The sequence below is a fragment of the Macadamia integrifolia genome, unplaced genomic scaffold (genome assembly GCF_013358625.1).
Source record: "Macadamia integrifolia cultivar HAES 741 unplaced genomic scaffold, SCU_Mint_v3 scaffold1453, whole genome shotgun sequence".
Classification (NCBI taxonomy): domain Eukaryota; kingdom Viridiplantae; phylum Streptophyta; class Magnoliopsida; order Proteales; family Proteaceae; genus Macadamia; species Macadamia integrifolia.
In genome coordinates this window covers 4,011-17,036 of record NW_024868209.1, presented here as the reverse complement: position 1 = coordinate 17,036, position 13,026 = coordinate 4,011, and the positions used below count along the sequence as shown (strand labels likewise).

Below are 13,026 nucleotides of genomic sequence, written 5' to 3'. Positions count from 1 at the left end.
CTCCAGGGGACTCTTGACTCTGAGCCTTGGAGGCAGTCAGGGTATAGGTGAAGGGAAAGTAAGAACTAAGACGAAATGGGAGGGGTTGCAGATGCATTCCTGCAATGCCGTCAGGGTATAGTTCTTCCAGGTACTCAGACGAATAAGTGTTACTCGTCTTACAGATGTATCGACTCGCCGGGAAAGGCTTCTGATGTGCATAGGAATGGTGTCTTTGTTAAAGGATCTTGCATGGGTGTGATGGGCACAGGGCAAATAAGACCAGAGTGGCGAGCTCATGCGGCTATGATTAGCTCTCGATTGGAGTCTTCAGTCAAGAATGGGACCAAACCTTCAAACTTCTCTTCAAGAATCACTACTGATATTCCGCTCTATGAGTCACCAGGGGTATTACACCTCTCTATACAATATTTAAACTCTCTCTCTCTCTCTCTTTCTTGGAAATGAAATCTGTCTCATACGCAGGCTTCCTTTGATCAATACCTGAATGATCGACCCAGAGTCTTCAAAGCAATATTCCCAGACAAACGAAGAAGCCAGAGGTTGAGTGAGGTATGTTCTGATTTTGATACCTATATACCACTTCTTTTCCCATATCGGTTCTTTGTAATTCGCTTTCTGTCTTCCATTCCTGAAATTACGATGCTGGGATGCACCATTCTATAGTTGACAGAACCAAACTTGGATGGCCACCATCTGCCACCTCTCTCTCTTGGTTTTTGACTGAAAATAAACTCTGAATAACAAAATGGCAAATTAACCTTTCAAGGCATTAGTGTTTATGTACGACTAAACTACCTGCAACCGGTGAGTAGTGGGGCTCTCAAGTCCCAGATGTATAAGAGGTAAGGGTGTTAATCGGTTTGGTTTTGGTGTATATGATTCGATTCGATTCGGTGCAAGATTTTTTAGGTGAAATCAAAACCGAAGTTTAGTAAACGGTTTCATAGATTAAAACTGAAATCATTTATAAATGGTTTTGGTTTAAACGGTTTTGAATAATTTTCTTATGTTTTCTAATATTTTATCCTAACAATTTTTGTACATCTAAAATTTGTAGTGAAATGGATGTAAATTGTAACATTAAATTGAATTTTTTTTTATATGCTTTTATTAATAGTTATTTGATGTAAACTTAACCTTGAACGACTTAAACTTACTACTTATATATTAATCGCTTTAACAGTTTATTAACAGTTTAATCTTTAAAATCAAAACCGAACCATTTAATAAATGGTTTCATGGTTTTAGTATAACCAATACGGTTCGATTTTGGTAAACGATTTCGGTTTTAAATTCACATCCTTAATAAGAGAGGTTGTAGTAGGGGTGTTGATCAATAACGAAACCCTATACAAGTAATTTACCGAAATACCTATATAACTTAAAAAAAAAAATTCCATAGGGCTTGCCGCTTCTGAACCATTGACATAGACTTCTTAGTTCGTCATGACCCCCACTAACGAAGATGACATGCATGGTGGACTGATTCCTCCAAGCCTCGAGGACTTTAGACCCTCAGCATCTTAATGGCCCTTCAGAGTGAGCCTATTTATGCAAGCGATGGAATATAATATATCATACCCCAACATTAGTGAAAGTGACATATTATCTAAACTTATACAAAATGGGGGGTATAAAATGGTTTTCAAAAATAAGTTGAAAGTGTCATATCAATATATTACTATAAAATATTATCTTTGTTATACTAGTACAAATGTAAAATGACACTATTATCCTCATTAGAGAAAAAGTGTATCATATCAAAAGGCAAAATATAAAATTACAAATTATTTGACACACCGTTTCAATAAGAAAATCCCTAATAAAAATGTTTCTTTACAAGATTAATTTGATGTAGCTGAAATGAATATCCAAGAAGCCTACGTGTAGCTGAAATGAATATCCAGGCGCTCTAGAAACTTAAAGGAGTCGAGGAAATCCCAAGATTCTACTGTAGATGACTGATAGAGTGAACCTTTTGAGGGTTTTTTGAGGTAGACAACTACGTTTAGACCTTAAATTTGTAGTTTAATCTGAACAGTAGTCATTCTTCACAATGTTTTAATAGTTTGATTTTTGGATACCAAACCTTGCAGTCCTCTCTCTCTCTCTCTCTCTCTCGCCTCTCTCTCTCTCTCTCTCTCTTACACATATGATTGGCTAATGGGTGTGCATGTAGGAGGAGTGGAGAATACAGATGTTGCCAATAAATTTCTTGTTCCTGACTGTTTGGCCTGTGATCGATATGAGGTTGAGATGTAAATCAACAGGAGAAGACTACCCGACTGGAATTCCTCCCCATGTCACAAGGGTCCTTGAACTGGATGTGGTAAGTCTTTCTAGAGAAACTTGGCTCACCTGATAATGTGGCCATTTTTACTCTGCTTGTGAGCGATGAACATAATATTTCAAAGCCAAACTCTGGTTTTGCAGATGAGATGGGAGCTCCAAGGTCTTGATATTGAGCCCTCCCATTTCAGACTAGGGGTACGAGGAGTGCTTTATCCTGATAGACAAGGAATGCAGACAAGACTCAGAGGTCAATTGAAGATGGAAATAAGCTTTGTGCTACCCCCTATGCTTGCCTTGGTTCCAGAAGATGCTCTCAGAGGCATTGTAGAGTCTGTTAGTATCTTTGATTGTTAAGGATTCAAAATAAATAAATAAAAACAGGAGAATCATTGACATATATTTATGTGCACAGGTGCTGAGAAGACTGTTGGAAGACATGAAGCATAGGGTGAATGTAAGCTTGCTATCAGACTACAGTGAGTTCAAAAGGGAGAAGCCCAGGAATGTAAAGAGTTGAGCCTTAAGAGAATTGAGAAAAGGTAAGAAATGAGAAGAAGAGAATGGGAGCCTTTAGAATTATGAAGATTACCCTTTTCGTTAATTACTTTCTCTTGTCTGGAGCTAATTGAATCGTCCAACTGTTGAAGAGAATTGTGAATATCTCTGTTCCTATCAAGTGCATGACCTATGTTCTCTCTCTTACGAGTTCCCTGGAGAAGTGTTATGTGGCTAATGTGGCATGAAGGGAGTTATGTAATTAATTGTGTAGTTATCCTAGCCTTAGAGCACCATTTCCCTCTTTTGGATATCGTCATTTTTTATTTTTTGTCTCAGACCTGACAACAAATTGATACTTTTATTAAGGAATATAGGCAGCATGGCTATGAACAAAAAACTTAAGACTAGGAACTCTACCTTAGTATGCTAAACGATTCATCTTAATACATTTTTTTTCATAAAAAAAAATAAAAAATAAAAAAAAGTAAAAAATAAAATTGTGTAGTTATCTATGTATGGGATTAAGGGAGTAGTGGGGATTATTATTATTAATTTTTTTTTTGGGGGTAGAAAGTGGGGATTCCTTAGGACTGTATGAGAAAGTGAGATTCGTTATCTTAGACGTGTAAGTAGATGTAGTTATTTTAACTGCTATGTATTTTCTTAAAATCTTGAACGTAACATGAAGAAGTAGACTGTTGAATCCAATCAACTACTCTATTGAGTAAAAGGTGGATCTAAATCTTCTGTTATTCCTCATCTTGCAATTCCTCTATTATTCTACCTGCAGAAGACAACATTTGGCATTTTTGAGGTGGATGATGTAGATGAGGAGAGAGAGGAAGACCACCACCAAAACCGGTTTAGGTGAAGAATAAGCTGGAGTGCCATGAAGCATGATCGATCCGACTGGATCTTAAGTCAAATCAATTTCATTTTTGAAATTGATAAATTCAGCTCAGCTATCCCTCTTCACGCTGTTACTTCTTTCTCTTCACCTAAGCTCAGCTCTTCTCTCTCTCTCTCTCTCTCTCTCTCTCTCTCTCTATATATATATATATATATATTTCTTATCGTTGTTACCTCTCTCTCTGTTAAGCAATCGAGACTTAGGGTTTCACTCAATTATTCCTCACAACGACCCTCATTAGCTGGCTGAGTTAGGGTTTGAATTCGTTGCAGACCTTTGTTTTCCTGATGCATTAAAAAATGACCGGATGACTTTCCCTGTTGTTCCTGGTGCTTTGGCCAACCTGCACATAAGAGTTGACAGGGGAGAGCTGGGCTGACCCGACGGGGGACTCTTCAATGCCTAAGTCAAATCTTTCCACAGCAAATGCTCAAGCGAGCTTTTTCAGTAAAAGGAGTGAGTGATCCCTCCCCCCTGATGGAGGCTTACCTTGGTATTTATAGGTTGCTGATGGAGGGAGAGTGGGAGACGATTGTGAAGAGTACTATTTAGGCGTGGAGTCCTTGAGGGGAGTGGCTTTGTGATTCTGGGAATATTCCGGGTCTTAGGGTATTCTAGGAGAATATTCCCCTCTTATCTCGGAAAGGCCTACCGTGTGAGGGATAGACGTTTATGGTGACGTGTAGTGGATAGAGTCCTGTCCTTCTGAATAGGGATTACATTCCTTGAATGTAGGGGTGGACGAAAGAACGTCTCTGGAAACCTTGTTGTTGACGTTGGGCTGAGGTGGCAGCACGGCCTGATGGAGGGCCGAGGTGGTAGCACGGCTTGATGGAGGGCCAAGGTGGCAGCACGGCTTGATGGAGGGCCGAGGTGGCAGCACGGCTTGATGGAGGGCCGAGGTGGCAGCACAGCTTAATGGAGGGCCGAGGTGGTAGCACGGCCGATGGAGGGCCGAGGTGGTAGCACGGCTTGATGGATGGCCGAGGTGGTAGCACGGCCTGATAGCAGCCCAATGTGTAGCAATGGTCAGGACTGGTCCTTGCTAGTGCCGTGGTTGGGAAGAAATACCCTCATCACCAACCCCCCGCTCTAGCAATTCGGCTCGGACAGCTAGAGTATTAAATTTCGTGGACATTTTTGAACGTGCGCCTTCCACTCGGCGTGAAATACGCTCGTTATGCCACGTGCCTCGGAGCCGTAACCTCACCTCGGGCAGGCGAAGAGATCGCTCCTGTTCGTTGTTGATTTCGACAAGATCTAGCCGTTCATTCTCCACTGCCTTCTCCTATAAATAGTGTACACCTTTCCCAGAAGTCTTGTCGTTCTATCCTGTGGTAAATTCAGCTCAGCACTCTCCCATACTCAGAGCAGACTATCAAAGGGTTTCAGAATAGCACGGTGTCGTGAATAGCGCTCCTCGCTCGTCCTTCCAAGTTCATCCTGCAACAAGTAAGTACGATTATGGTTGTGACTCGTCGGTCCACCACTCAGCCTTCCGCATGCCCTAGCACTAGCCCTGGAGATCCCAACATGGCGTCCGTGCATAACCCGAAGTTGCCCAACCAGAACCCCTTGAGTATCGTGAGGCCTGGGGAAAATCACCCTGAGTGCCCCATCCCCGATCCTTCGTCCTCTAGTGGCAACACTTCCAGCAGTCAGGGCTATGACGACAACTCCGACTCTGAGGGCAGCTCGGGCTCAGGTAGCAGCTTGGGCTTTGAGTCTATGGAGGTGGTCTCGCCAAAGACCGTCCCAAACAGAACTGGGGCTGGCTCGACTGCCTCAACTCAGCCCCCAGTACCGTGGCAACAGGTACTCCAGGTGCGGGCCCCTTGGGTGCCGAAGTCCCTAAGGCCGACCAGGCAGAATCCGAGGGGGAAGGCTCGCCTTCTCTTCTGGAGAGAAGATAACCGCGGTGAATACCCCAAGCATCTTGACGCCCAAGGTGCTCAACCTGATCTGGAGCCGATACGGCATTCTGGATTAGGTGGTGATGCACATCCCAGACGAGAACAAACGAGTGGATGCCACTGGGGACGAGGTTTCCCTTTACAATGTGGCCTTCCAGAGCAGAATGAGGATTCCGGTGCCCGAGCTGGTCAGCTCGGTCCTTGAACATTGGTGCCTCGCTCCCAGCTAGCTGACTCCTAACTCCTAGCAGACTGTTCTTGGCTTTGAGGTGTTTTCTCAAAGCTGGGTCGGGCCGCAACGTTGGATCTGTTCAGGAAGATGTTCTTGGTGAAGAGGCACACCTCAGGGTGATACTACTTCACCAAGAGGGAGAGGGATGGTCCTTATAGTGACTTGAAGATGTTCCTTAACATGCCCTCCTCAGTGAAGAAGTGGAAGGAGAGGTACTTCTACGTGGCGATGGAGGGGAACCCCTTCAAGAGCAGCTGGGTCAAGCCCACCCTATCCGTGCTGAATCAAGCACCCAAGCTCTCCCCAGCTGACCTCCAAACATATCAAATGTGTTTGGGTGGGGAGGCTGTGGATGTTCGCATGCTGAAGGATGAAGACTTCCTCTGGGATTTTGGGCTGAGTGAAGTCCTTGGTGAGGGTCCGATCGAGTCCGGTTATTGTGGTTTAGCTCAGTTTTTTGACGTTTTAGCCTGTTCCTAGTACTGATAAAGCTCAGTTCTTTCTCGTCTTGCAGTGTTAATGTGAAGGTAGACAATAAGGCCCTGGCCACGACAGCAGCGGAGACGAGGAAAAAAGATGCGGCTGAGCAAGCTACCAAGAAGGTCGTTGACAAGGGCAAGGCCGTGGCTAGCCCCAACCAGAATGTGAAGGTCGCCACTCCAGTTGGTGCGGGCAACAAGTCCTCGCCCCTTATTATCGGGGGGTAAGCAAGGGAAGGAGATGCCCCCCAATTCAATATTCAGCTCGACACGGGGCTCTGGGCTCTGTGAAGGTGAAGGAACTAGTTAGCGTGGTAGAGAAAGCGCCAGGGCAGACTGGCACACCTGACCGAGCTGGGGAAGGGTCCGACGGCCAAAAGAGGAGGCACTCGTCAGTTGATGAGGGGCAACACGGGAACCCTCCAAAGGTGGCTAGAACGGGGAAGCAGCCCGCAGACCCCTGGGTGGACCTGCTGGAGAACGTCATCTTTCTGGATCCTTCGGCAGTTCGGACTTGGTGCTTCCGTAGCCGTCCTAAGAAAGATGTCATCTGCTTGAGGAAGCTACCGGACATTAACTTCGCGGAGCAGGTCTACACCCGGATGGGGGACGTAAGTATTTCTCGCCTCTTACCCTTTGTATTTATTTGAGTTCCTAGCATTCATGGCCCCGTTGGATAAATACAAGCTTTCGCTTATGCGGTGGGGGCCGCCAGTCGGTTCGAGAACATGGCTATTGCCCGTGAGAAGTTAGATGATGAGGTGAAGCGCTTGTGGGGGGATCTTCATATGGCCACGAGCCAGTTGGAGAATGAGAAGAGGAAGGCCCAATCTGAAGAGCAGAGGGTGAAAGACCACGAGGAGAGGGCTAGCGAGCTGGAGCGCGAGGTGGCTAAGCAGCTCAGGATCAACAACGGCCTTATCAAAGAGAAAGACACACTCCAAAGCGAGCTGGCCGAAGCTCAGGAGGCCAGCAAAAAGAGAGAAGTTAAACGCTCAGCTCATATTTCTGAGCTGGAGAAGTAACATCAATCCGAGTTGGCTTCGAACGATGAGGTCGTCGCTGAGAGGTGGCTGAACTCTGAAGTTGGTCCGAGTTGGCTTCGAACGATGAGGTCACCGCTAGTTGACATCAACGTCTCCTCATTTCAGGCTGGCTCAGAAAACGCCATTCAGTTCGTCCTTGGTAAGATGCCTGATTACGATTTCTCTGAGTATAAGCAATGCGCTCCTACCCTAGCTCCCTCTGTTCAGCTTGTTGCTCAGGCTGAGGTCGGTGAGGAGGTGACCCAAGCTGACCCTACAGCTACCAAGTGATACAACTCGCTCCTTCCTGATCCAGCCCCCCAGCTTCTGCAATACTGATGTTGTGCATCTCCTTTTTGGACAAGAACCTGTTAAGTGGGGATCTATGAGTATCATGTGTCTCTGGGCTCTGATGATGCGCAGAACAACGAGCTCTCCCATTCTGGGCAGGGACAAGACCTTGCCTGCGCCCCTCAGTAAGAGAGCGGGGTGGTACTGAGTGAACAGTGCGTGAAGTTCTAGCCAAACCCCTTCTTGCTGTTGATTGAGGGGTGACATTGTTGTCAGGAGATTCGTCGTTGAGATGTCTGCCCTGAACATGCCTAGGCGGCTGAGCTGAACTAGTCCATGGCACTGGAAGTGTCGGGCCAAACTGGCGTATGAAATCCTGCACCAATGTGTTTGTAGCTAATACCTACAGAGCTGCAAGCTCCGCATCTGCTCTTCCATGTTCGGGTGAGTTACCCGGGATGATGGGACATGGCAAGATAGCTGAGGGTTTTGCTCGTGCTGATCCCCCTCTCCCTGTTTAACTTGAGCATCAGGCCTGGTTTGCTGGGGTCCTCGTGGAGGGGTCTCTACTGGGACGTTTTCCTGCTCTGCCATTGGTGGTGAATGGGGACGTCCAAGTGGTACTTCGTGAGTGGATCTTACTCAAGTTGTCGGTGAAGAAACGACCTTCTCACTCCTTAATTGCATTGATCCAAGGTGACTTTTTGTAACAGCTTCCCACGGACGACGCCAATCTGATGCGGTAAAAATTGATTGGATGACCTTCCCTGTAGTTCCTAGTGCTTTGGCCGACCTGCATAGAAGAGATGACAGGGGAGATCCGGGCTGACCCGACAGGGGACTCTCTGATGCCTAAGTCAGATCTTTCCACAGCAGATGCTCAAGAGAGCTTTTCTAGTAAAAGGAGTGAGTGATCCCTCCCCCCTGATGGATGCTTACCTTGGTATTTATAGGCTGCTGATGGAGGGAGAGTGGGAGATGATTGTGAAGAGTCCTGTTTAGGCGTGGAGACCTTGAGGGGAGTTGCTCTGTGATTCTGGGAATATTTCGGCTCTTAGGGTATTCCAAGGAAATATTCCCCTCTTATCTCAGAAAGGCCTACCGTGTGAGGGATAGACGTCTATGGTGACGTGTAGTGGATAGAGTTTTATCCTTCTGAATAGGGATTATGTTCCTTGAATGTAGGGGTGGACGAAAGCACGTCTCTGGAAACTTTGTTGTTGACGTCGGGCCGGGGTGGTAGCACGGCCTGATGGAGGGCCGAGGTGCCAGCATGACCGATAAAGGGCCGAGGTGATAGCACGGCTTGATGGAGGGCCAAGGTGGCAGCACAACTTGATGGAGGGCCGAGGTGGCAGCACGACTAATAGAGGGCCGAGGTGGCAGCACGGCTTGATGGAGGGCCGAGGTGGTAGCATGGCTTGATGGAGGGCCGAGGTGGCAGCACCGTTGATGGAAGGCCGAGGTGGCAGCATGGCCGATGGAAGGCCGAGGTGACAGCACGGCCGATGGAAGGCCGAGGTGGCAGCACGGCCTGATGGCGGCCCAATGTGTAGCAATGGTCAGGACCGGTCCTTGCCCGTGCCGTGGTTGGGAAGAAATACCCTCATCATATCCTAATGTGCAGATCTGGTTTAAGCTAGGTTTTGAATCTCTTCGATGTATACCCTAAACATTCTCTCTCTTTCCTTGTCTCTGTAACTCTTTTTCTATAACTTTCTCTATTATCTTGCTTTGTAATGAAATTATTATTTAATCTGTTATCTTTCTTGTCTATGTTATCTTGCTTTGTATGTCTTTGAATCTCAAGAGATACAGTGTTTTCAAGCTATCCAGGATCTTGCTTTGTATATCGTTGAATCTCCAGAGATACAATGTTTTCAAGCCAGCCAAGGAAAAATGTAAACTGTAACCCAAACTTTGAACTACCTTGTTAGTTATTCGACAAAAAGCCTAAAAGAAACAAGAGAGAAAGAGGTCTCTTTGAACTACCTTGTTAGCTCATTCACATCTATCCAAGTCTTGGGAAGTATGGATTGGGTCTAGGGAAAGGGCTGCAAGGACTTTAAGCCAGAGCGATGGATTACAAGTAAAATGGAGCTGAACACCCAATCAAGTTCTTGGGCTTCAATACTGTACCTTAAACTTGTCTTGGTCTAGATAGAGCTTTCACTCCAATGAAGGTCATTGCAGCTGCTGTGCTATACAATTTCCATCTTTAGTTCTTGGAATGCCACCATGTATAGCCTAAGAATTCAGTCATGCTCTTCTTGAAGCATGGCTTGATAAATATTGTGGTCTGTAGACTCCAACATGGTGACTTTGTATGCATTATCTCTTACAGATTTAGTATGGAACGATAAACAAAATTGGATGTCAATTTGTCATGTCAATTTTTTTAATATTATAAGTATTTCATTTCTAGTTGTATGTTGATTGCTGGTAAGTTAATTGAAATCTGGTGCTTTGAACTAATTGAGTGTTGGTATGTTATCTAACTGTGATTTTTTAAGTATGGGCCCTTAAAAATGACAGGTTTGTTCTAATTATAGACATTGAAGTTTCATAATAGCTATGTGGTTCATAGTTTGTTCAGTTATAGTGTGATTTGATGTGCCATTGATTTTATTTAGGTTGTCTAGTATGGATTATGCTAGTCTAGATGTTGAGAAGAAACTTCAGGTTGGGATGTTGTTCAATTCAGAGCAAGAGGCATATGATTTCTATAATAGTTATGGACGGGCAATGGGGTTTAATATTAGGAGACACTTTATAAATAAAAGCAAGAAAGACAAGATAACTATAATTTCAAGGGGATTTGTTTGTTTAAAAGCTGGTTGTTGGCAACAAGTCAAGCGAAACATTAATACTAGTAATCCACTTACTGTGACTAACAAATTGAGGAGCATAATCACAATCTTCATATTTCAGCAACTGTTTATATGATGCGTTCACAGAGGAATATGTTAGGTACACATAGATATGAAATTGATTTGACAGATGACTCGGGAGGTCAGACCTAAATCCACATTCGAATTGATGGGTAGGCAGGCTGGTGGGATAAAGAACCTATACTACCTAAGATGTTAGGAACTATCTCCGTACTAAAAGAATGTGTGCCTTATCTTATGGTGAAGTAGGTAGTTTGTTGAAATACTTTTTATCCAAAGTATGATTAACTTCTCTTTTACATATACATTTCAACTGGACAATGAAGAACAAATAACGAACATAGTTTGGGTTAATCCGAAGATGATCATTGATTATACACAATTTGGAGATGTAGTTAGCGTTGACATTACATTTTATACCAACAAAGAATTTAAGCCGAGTGGATGCAATATATTCGGGACTACACGTTTATATGATGAGATAATTGAATCTTTCAAATGGTTGTTTGAGACATTCGTCGAAGCACATGGTGATAAGAAACCTATAATCATCTTCACAAACCAAGATGTTGCTATGGCTAGAGCATTAGTAAAGGTGTGGCCTAAGGCATGACATGAGTTGCGTGCATGGCATTTAATGCTGAATGACATTAAGCATTTTGGTAATATGATGAAGGATGATTAACTTTTTCTTACGGATTTAAAGAAATGTATATTCCAATATGATGAGAATGATCAATTAGAGTATACATGGTTTAAATTGTTTACTAAATATGAAGTTGTGAATAATGCATGGTTGCAACACATATATAAACTTAAACAAAAATGGGTGAAGTGTTATATAAAAAACACATTAACAATAGACATTTAGAGTACATGCTTAGTGAGAGTCTGAACAGTGACTTGAAGGATTATTTGAAGTCAAGTTTAGAATTTGTACAATGTTTTAAGTACTTCGAGAGAGTTCTTAATCATAAGCGTGGTAATGAATTAAAACTTGAATTTGAAGCAAGAAATAAAATACCAAGACTCATATGTTCAATGTCACTTATCCGGAAATAGGCTGGAGAAATGTACACTCTTACAATTTTTGAGTTATTTCAAGAACAATATAACTGGATGACTGTTTGTTACATTAAATGCCGAAGTGGTGGGATTCCTTTTATTGATAGATGGTCTTCATTGTTGTCATTATTTGAAAGTTCTTTTTTATGTGTTAGACATAAAGTGTATTCATGAATTTTATATTTTGAAGTGATGGACACGGGGTGCAAGAAGTATGGTGGTCAATGATAATAGGGAGAAAAAAGTTTAAGAAGATGTTAACATGGACTATATGCAACGGTATAGTCATATTGTTCTGAACTTATTAAGATAACATCAAAAGCTTCAAATACAGTTGATGAATATGAGATGGTTAAAGATGCTGCTATTGAATTAAGGTTGAAGTTTGCAAATATCAGTATCATTGGATCTAATTGGCCACAAACCCAATTCTGACTGATTTCTGGGATGATGTATATAATAGAATACGTATGAAGAATATAGTAACAAATACAAAAAATGGTATATGATCAAAGAGTTGGATAGAAAAACAAGGGAGAAGAAAGAAACGTTGAGGGCCAAGTAACCCTCAAGGATTAGATATGGAAGCTTCACTTCATATAGATCATTCAACTCCTGCACCAAACTGCACAACAGGTGGACAACAGATATGGAAGCTTCACTTCTCTTTTGGTGCGTACTTTCCAGTTGGGATACTGTTTACATTTTTCTTTTATAATTCAATTTGAAATTATTTGTTTCCAATAATATTTCCTGCATGTTTCTATTTCTTCAGTGTCATCTCAAGCATCTAGTTGATCAACTTTTGGATGAAGATTAGTTTTATTTTCTGTTTGTCTTTATTTCTGTGCTATTATATACTTTCACATTCCTCTAAATTAGCTTTTGGATGAAGATTAACCTATTTTCATTTCAGTGGATTCACTCCCTAAGCCTCTTTTTTTTTTTTTTTTGTACAAAAGAATTATAATAACAAGTGTTTTTATAGGTAAGGAGTTTTTAGCTCAAAATGGTGGAGCACCTGGAGTAATACCCATGATATGGTGGTTTGAATCCAGCAATACTCTTCATTTGCTTCATGTTCAGTTATGTATCTTAAAGGTGTTCTCTTTCTCAAACCCTTGAATTATTGTCTTCACTTGATTGTTGGTTGTTTTTCCTTGATATGGAATGAAAAGACTCTAGCTGTGAAGTTTGTTGCATCCAAATGTACAAGAGAAGTTCAAATATATTTTCAATACTAATGATATGGGTGAGATATGCTTCCCCTGGTATCATGCAAATTTGAAGAGTCTTGTGAACCACCATATCCTGGGTATTACCCCAGATGCTCTACTTTTTCGAGTCAAAGATTCCCCTTACCTACAAAAAACTTGTTAGTATAATACAGAGATAAGAACATAAAATAACCCCAAATGAACAATACG

The 13,026-nt window shown here is 42.9% G+C and overlaps 1 protein-coding gene across 1 annotated transcript; it reads left to right on the top strand.

Moving 5' to 3' along the window:
- On the top strand, nt 1-3,162 carry LOC122063786. The gene is made up of 5 exons (XM_042627488.1): nt 1-387; nt 466-552; nt 2,183-2,332; nt 2,437-2,628; nt 2,708-3,162. The coding sequence occupies exons 1-5, from the start codon at nt 76-78 to the stop codon at nt 2,810-2,812; spliced, it is 846 nt and encodes a 281-aa protein (XP_042483422.1). The 5' UTR covers nt 1-75; the 3' UTR covers nt 2,813-3,162.
- The last annotated feature ends 9,864 nt before the right edge of the window (nt 3,163-13,026 follow it).

Coding starts and splice junctions, on each gene's coding strand:
- LOC122063786 (XM_042627488.1), top strand. CDS start 76: ATGGGAGGGGTTGCAGATGCATTCCTGCAATGCCGTCAGGGTATAGTT. Junction 553..2,182: donor GAAGCCAGAGGTTGAGTGAG/GTATGTTCTGAT, acceptor GTGTGCATGTAG/GAGGAGTGGAGAATACAGAT. Junction 2,629..2,707: donor TCAGAGGCATTGTAGAGTCT/GTTAGTATCTTT, acceptor TTATGTGCACAG/GTGCTGAGAAGACTGTTGGA.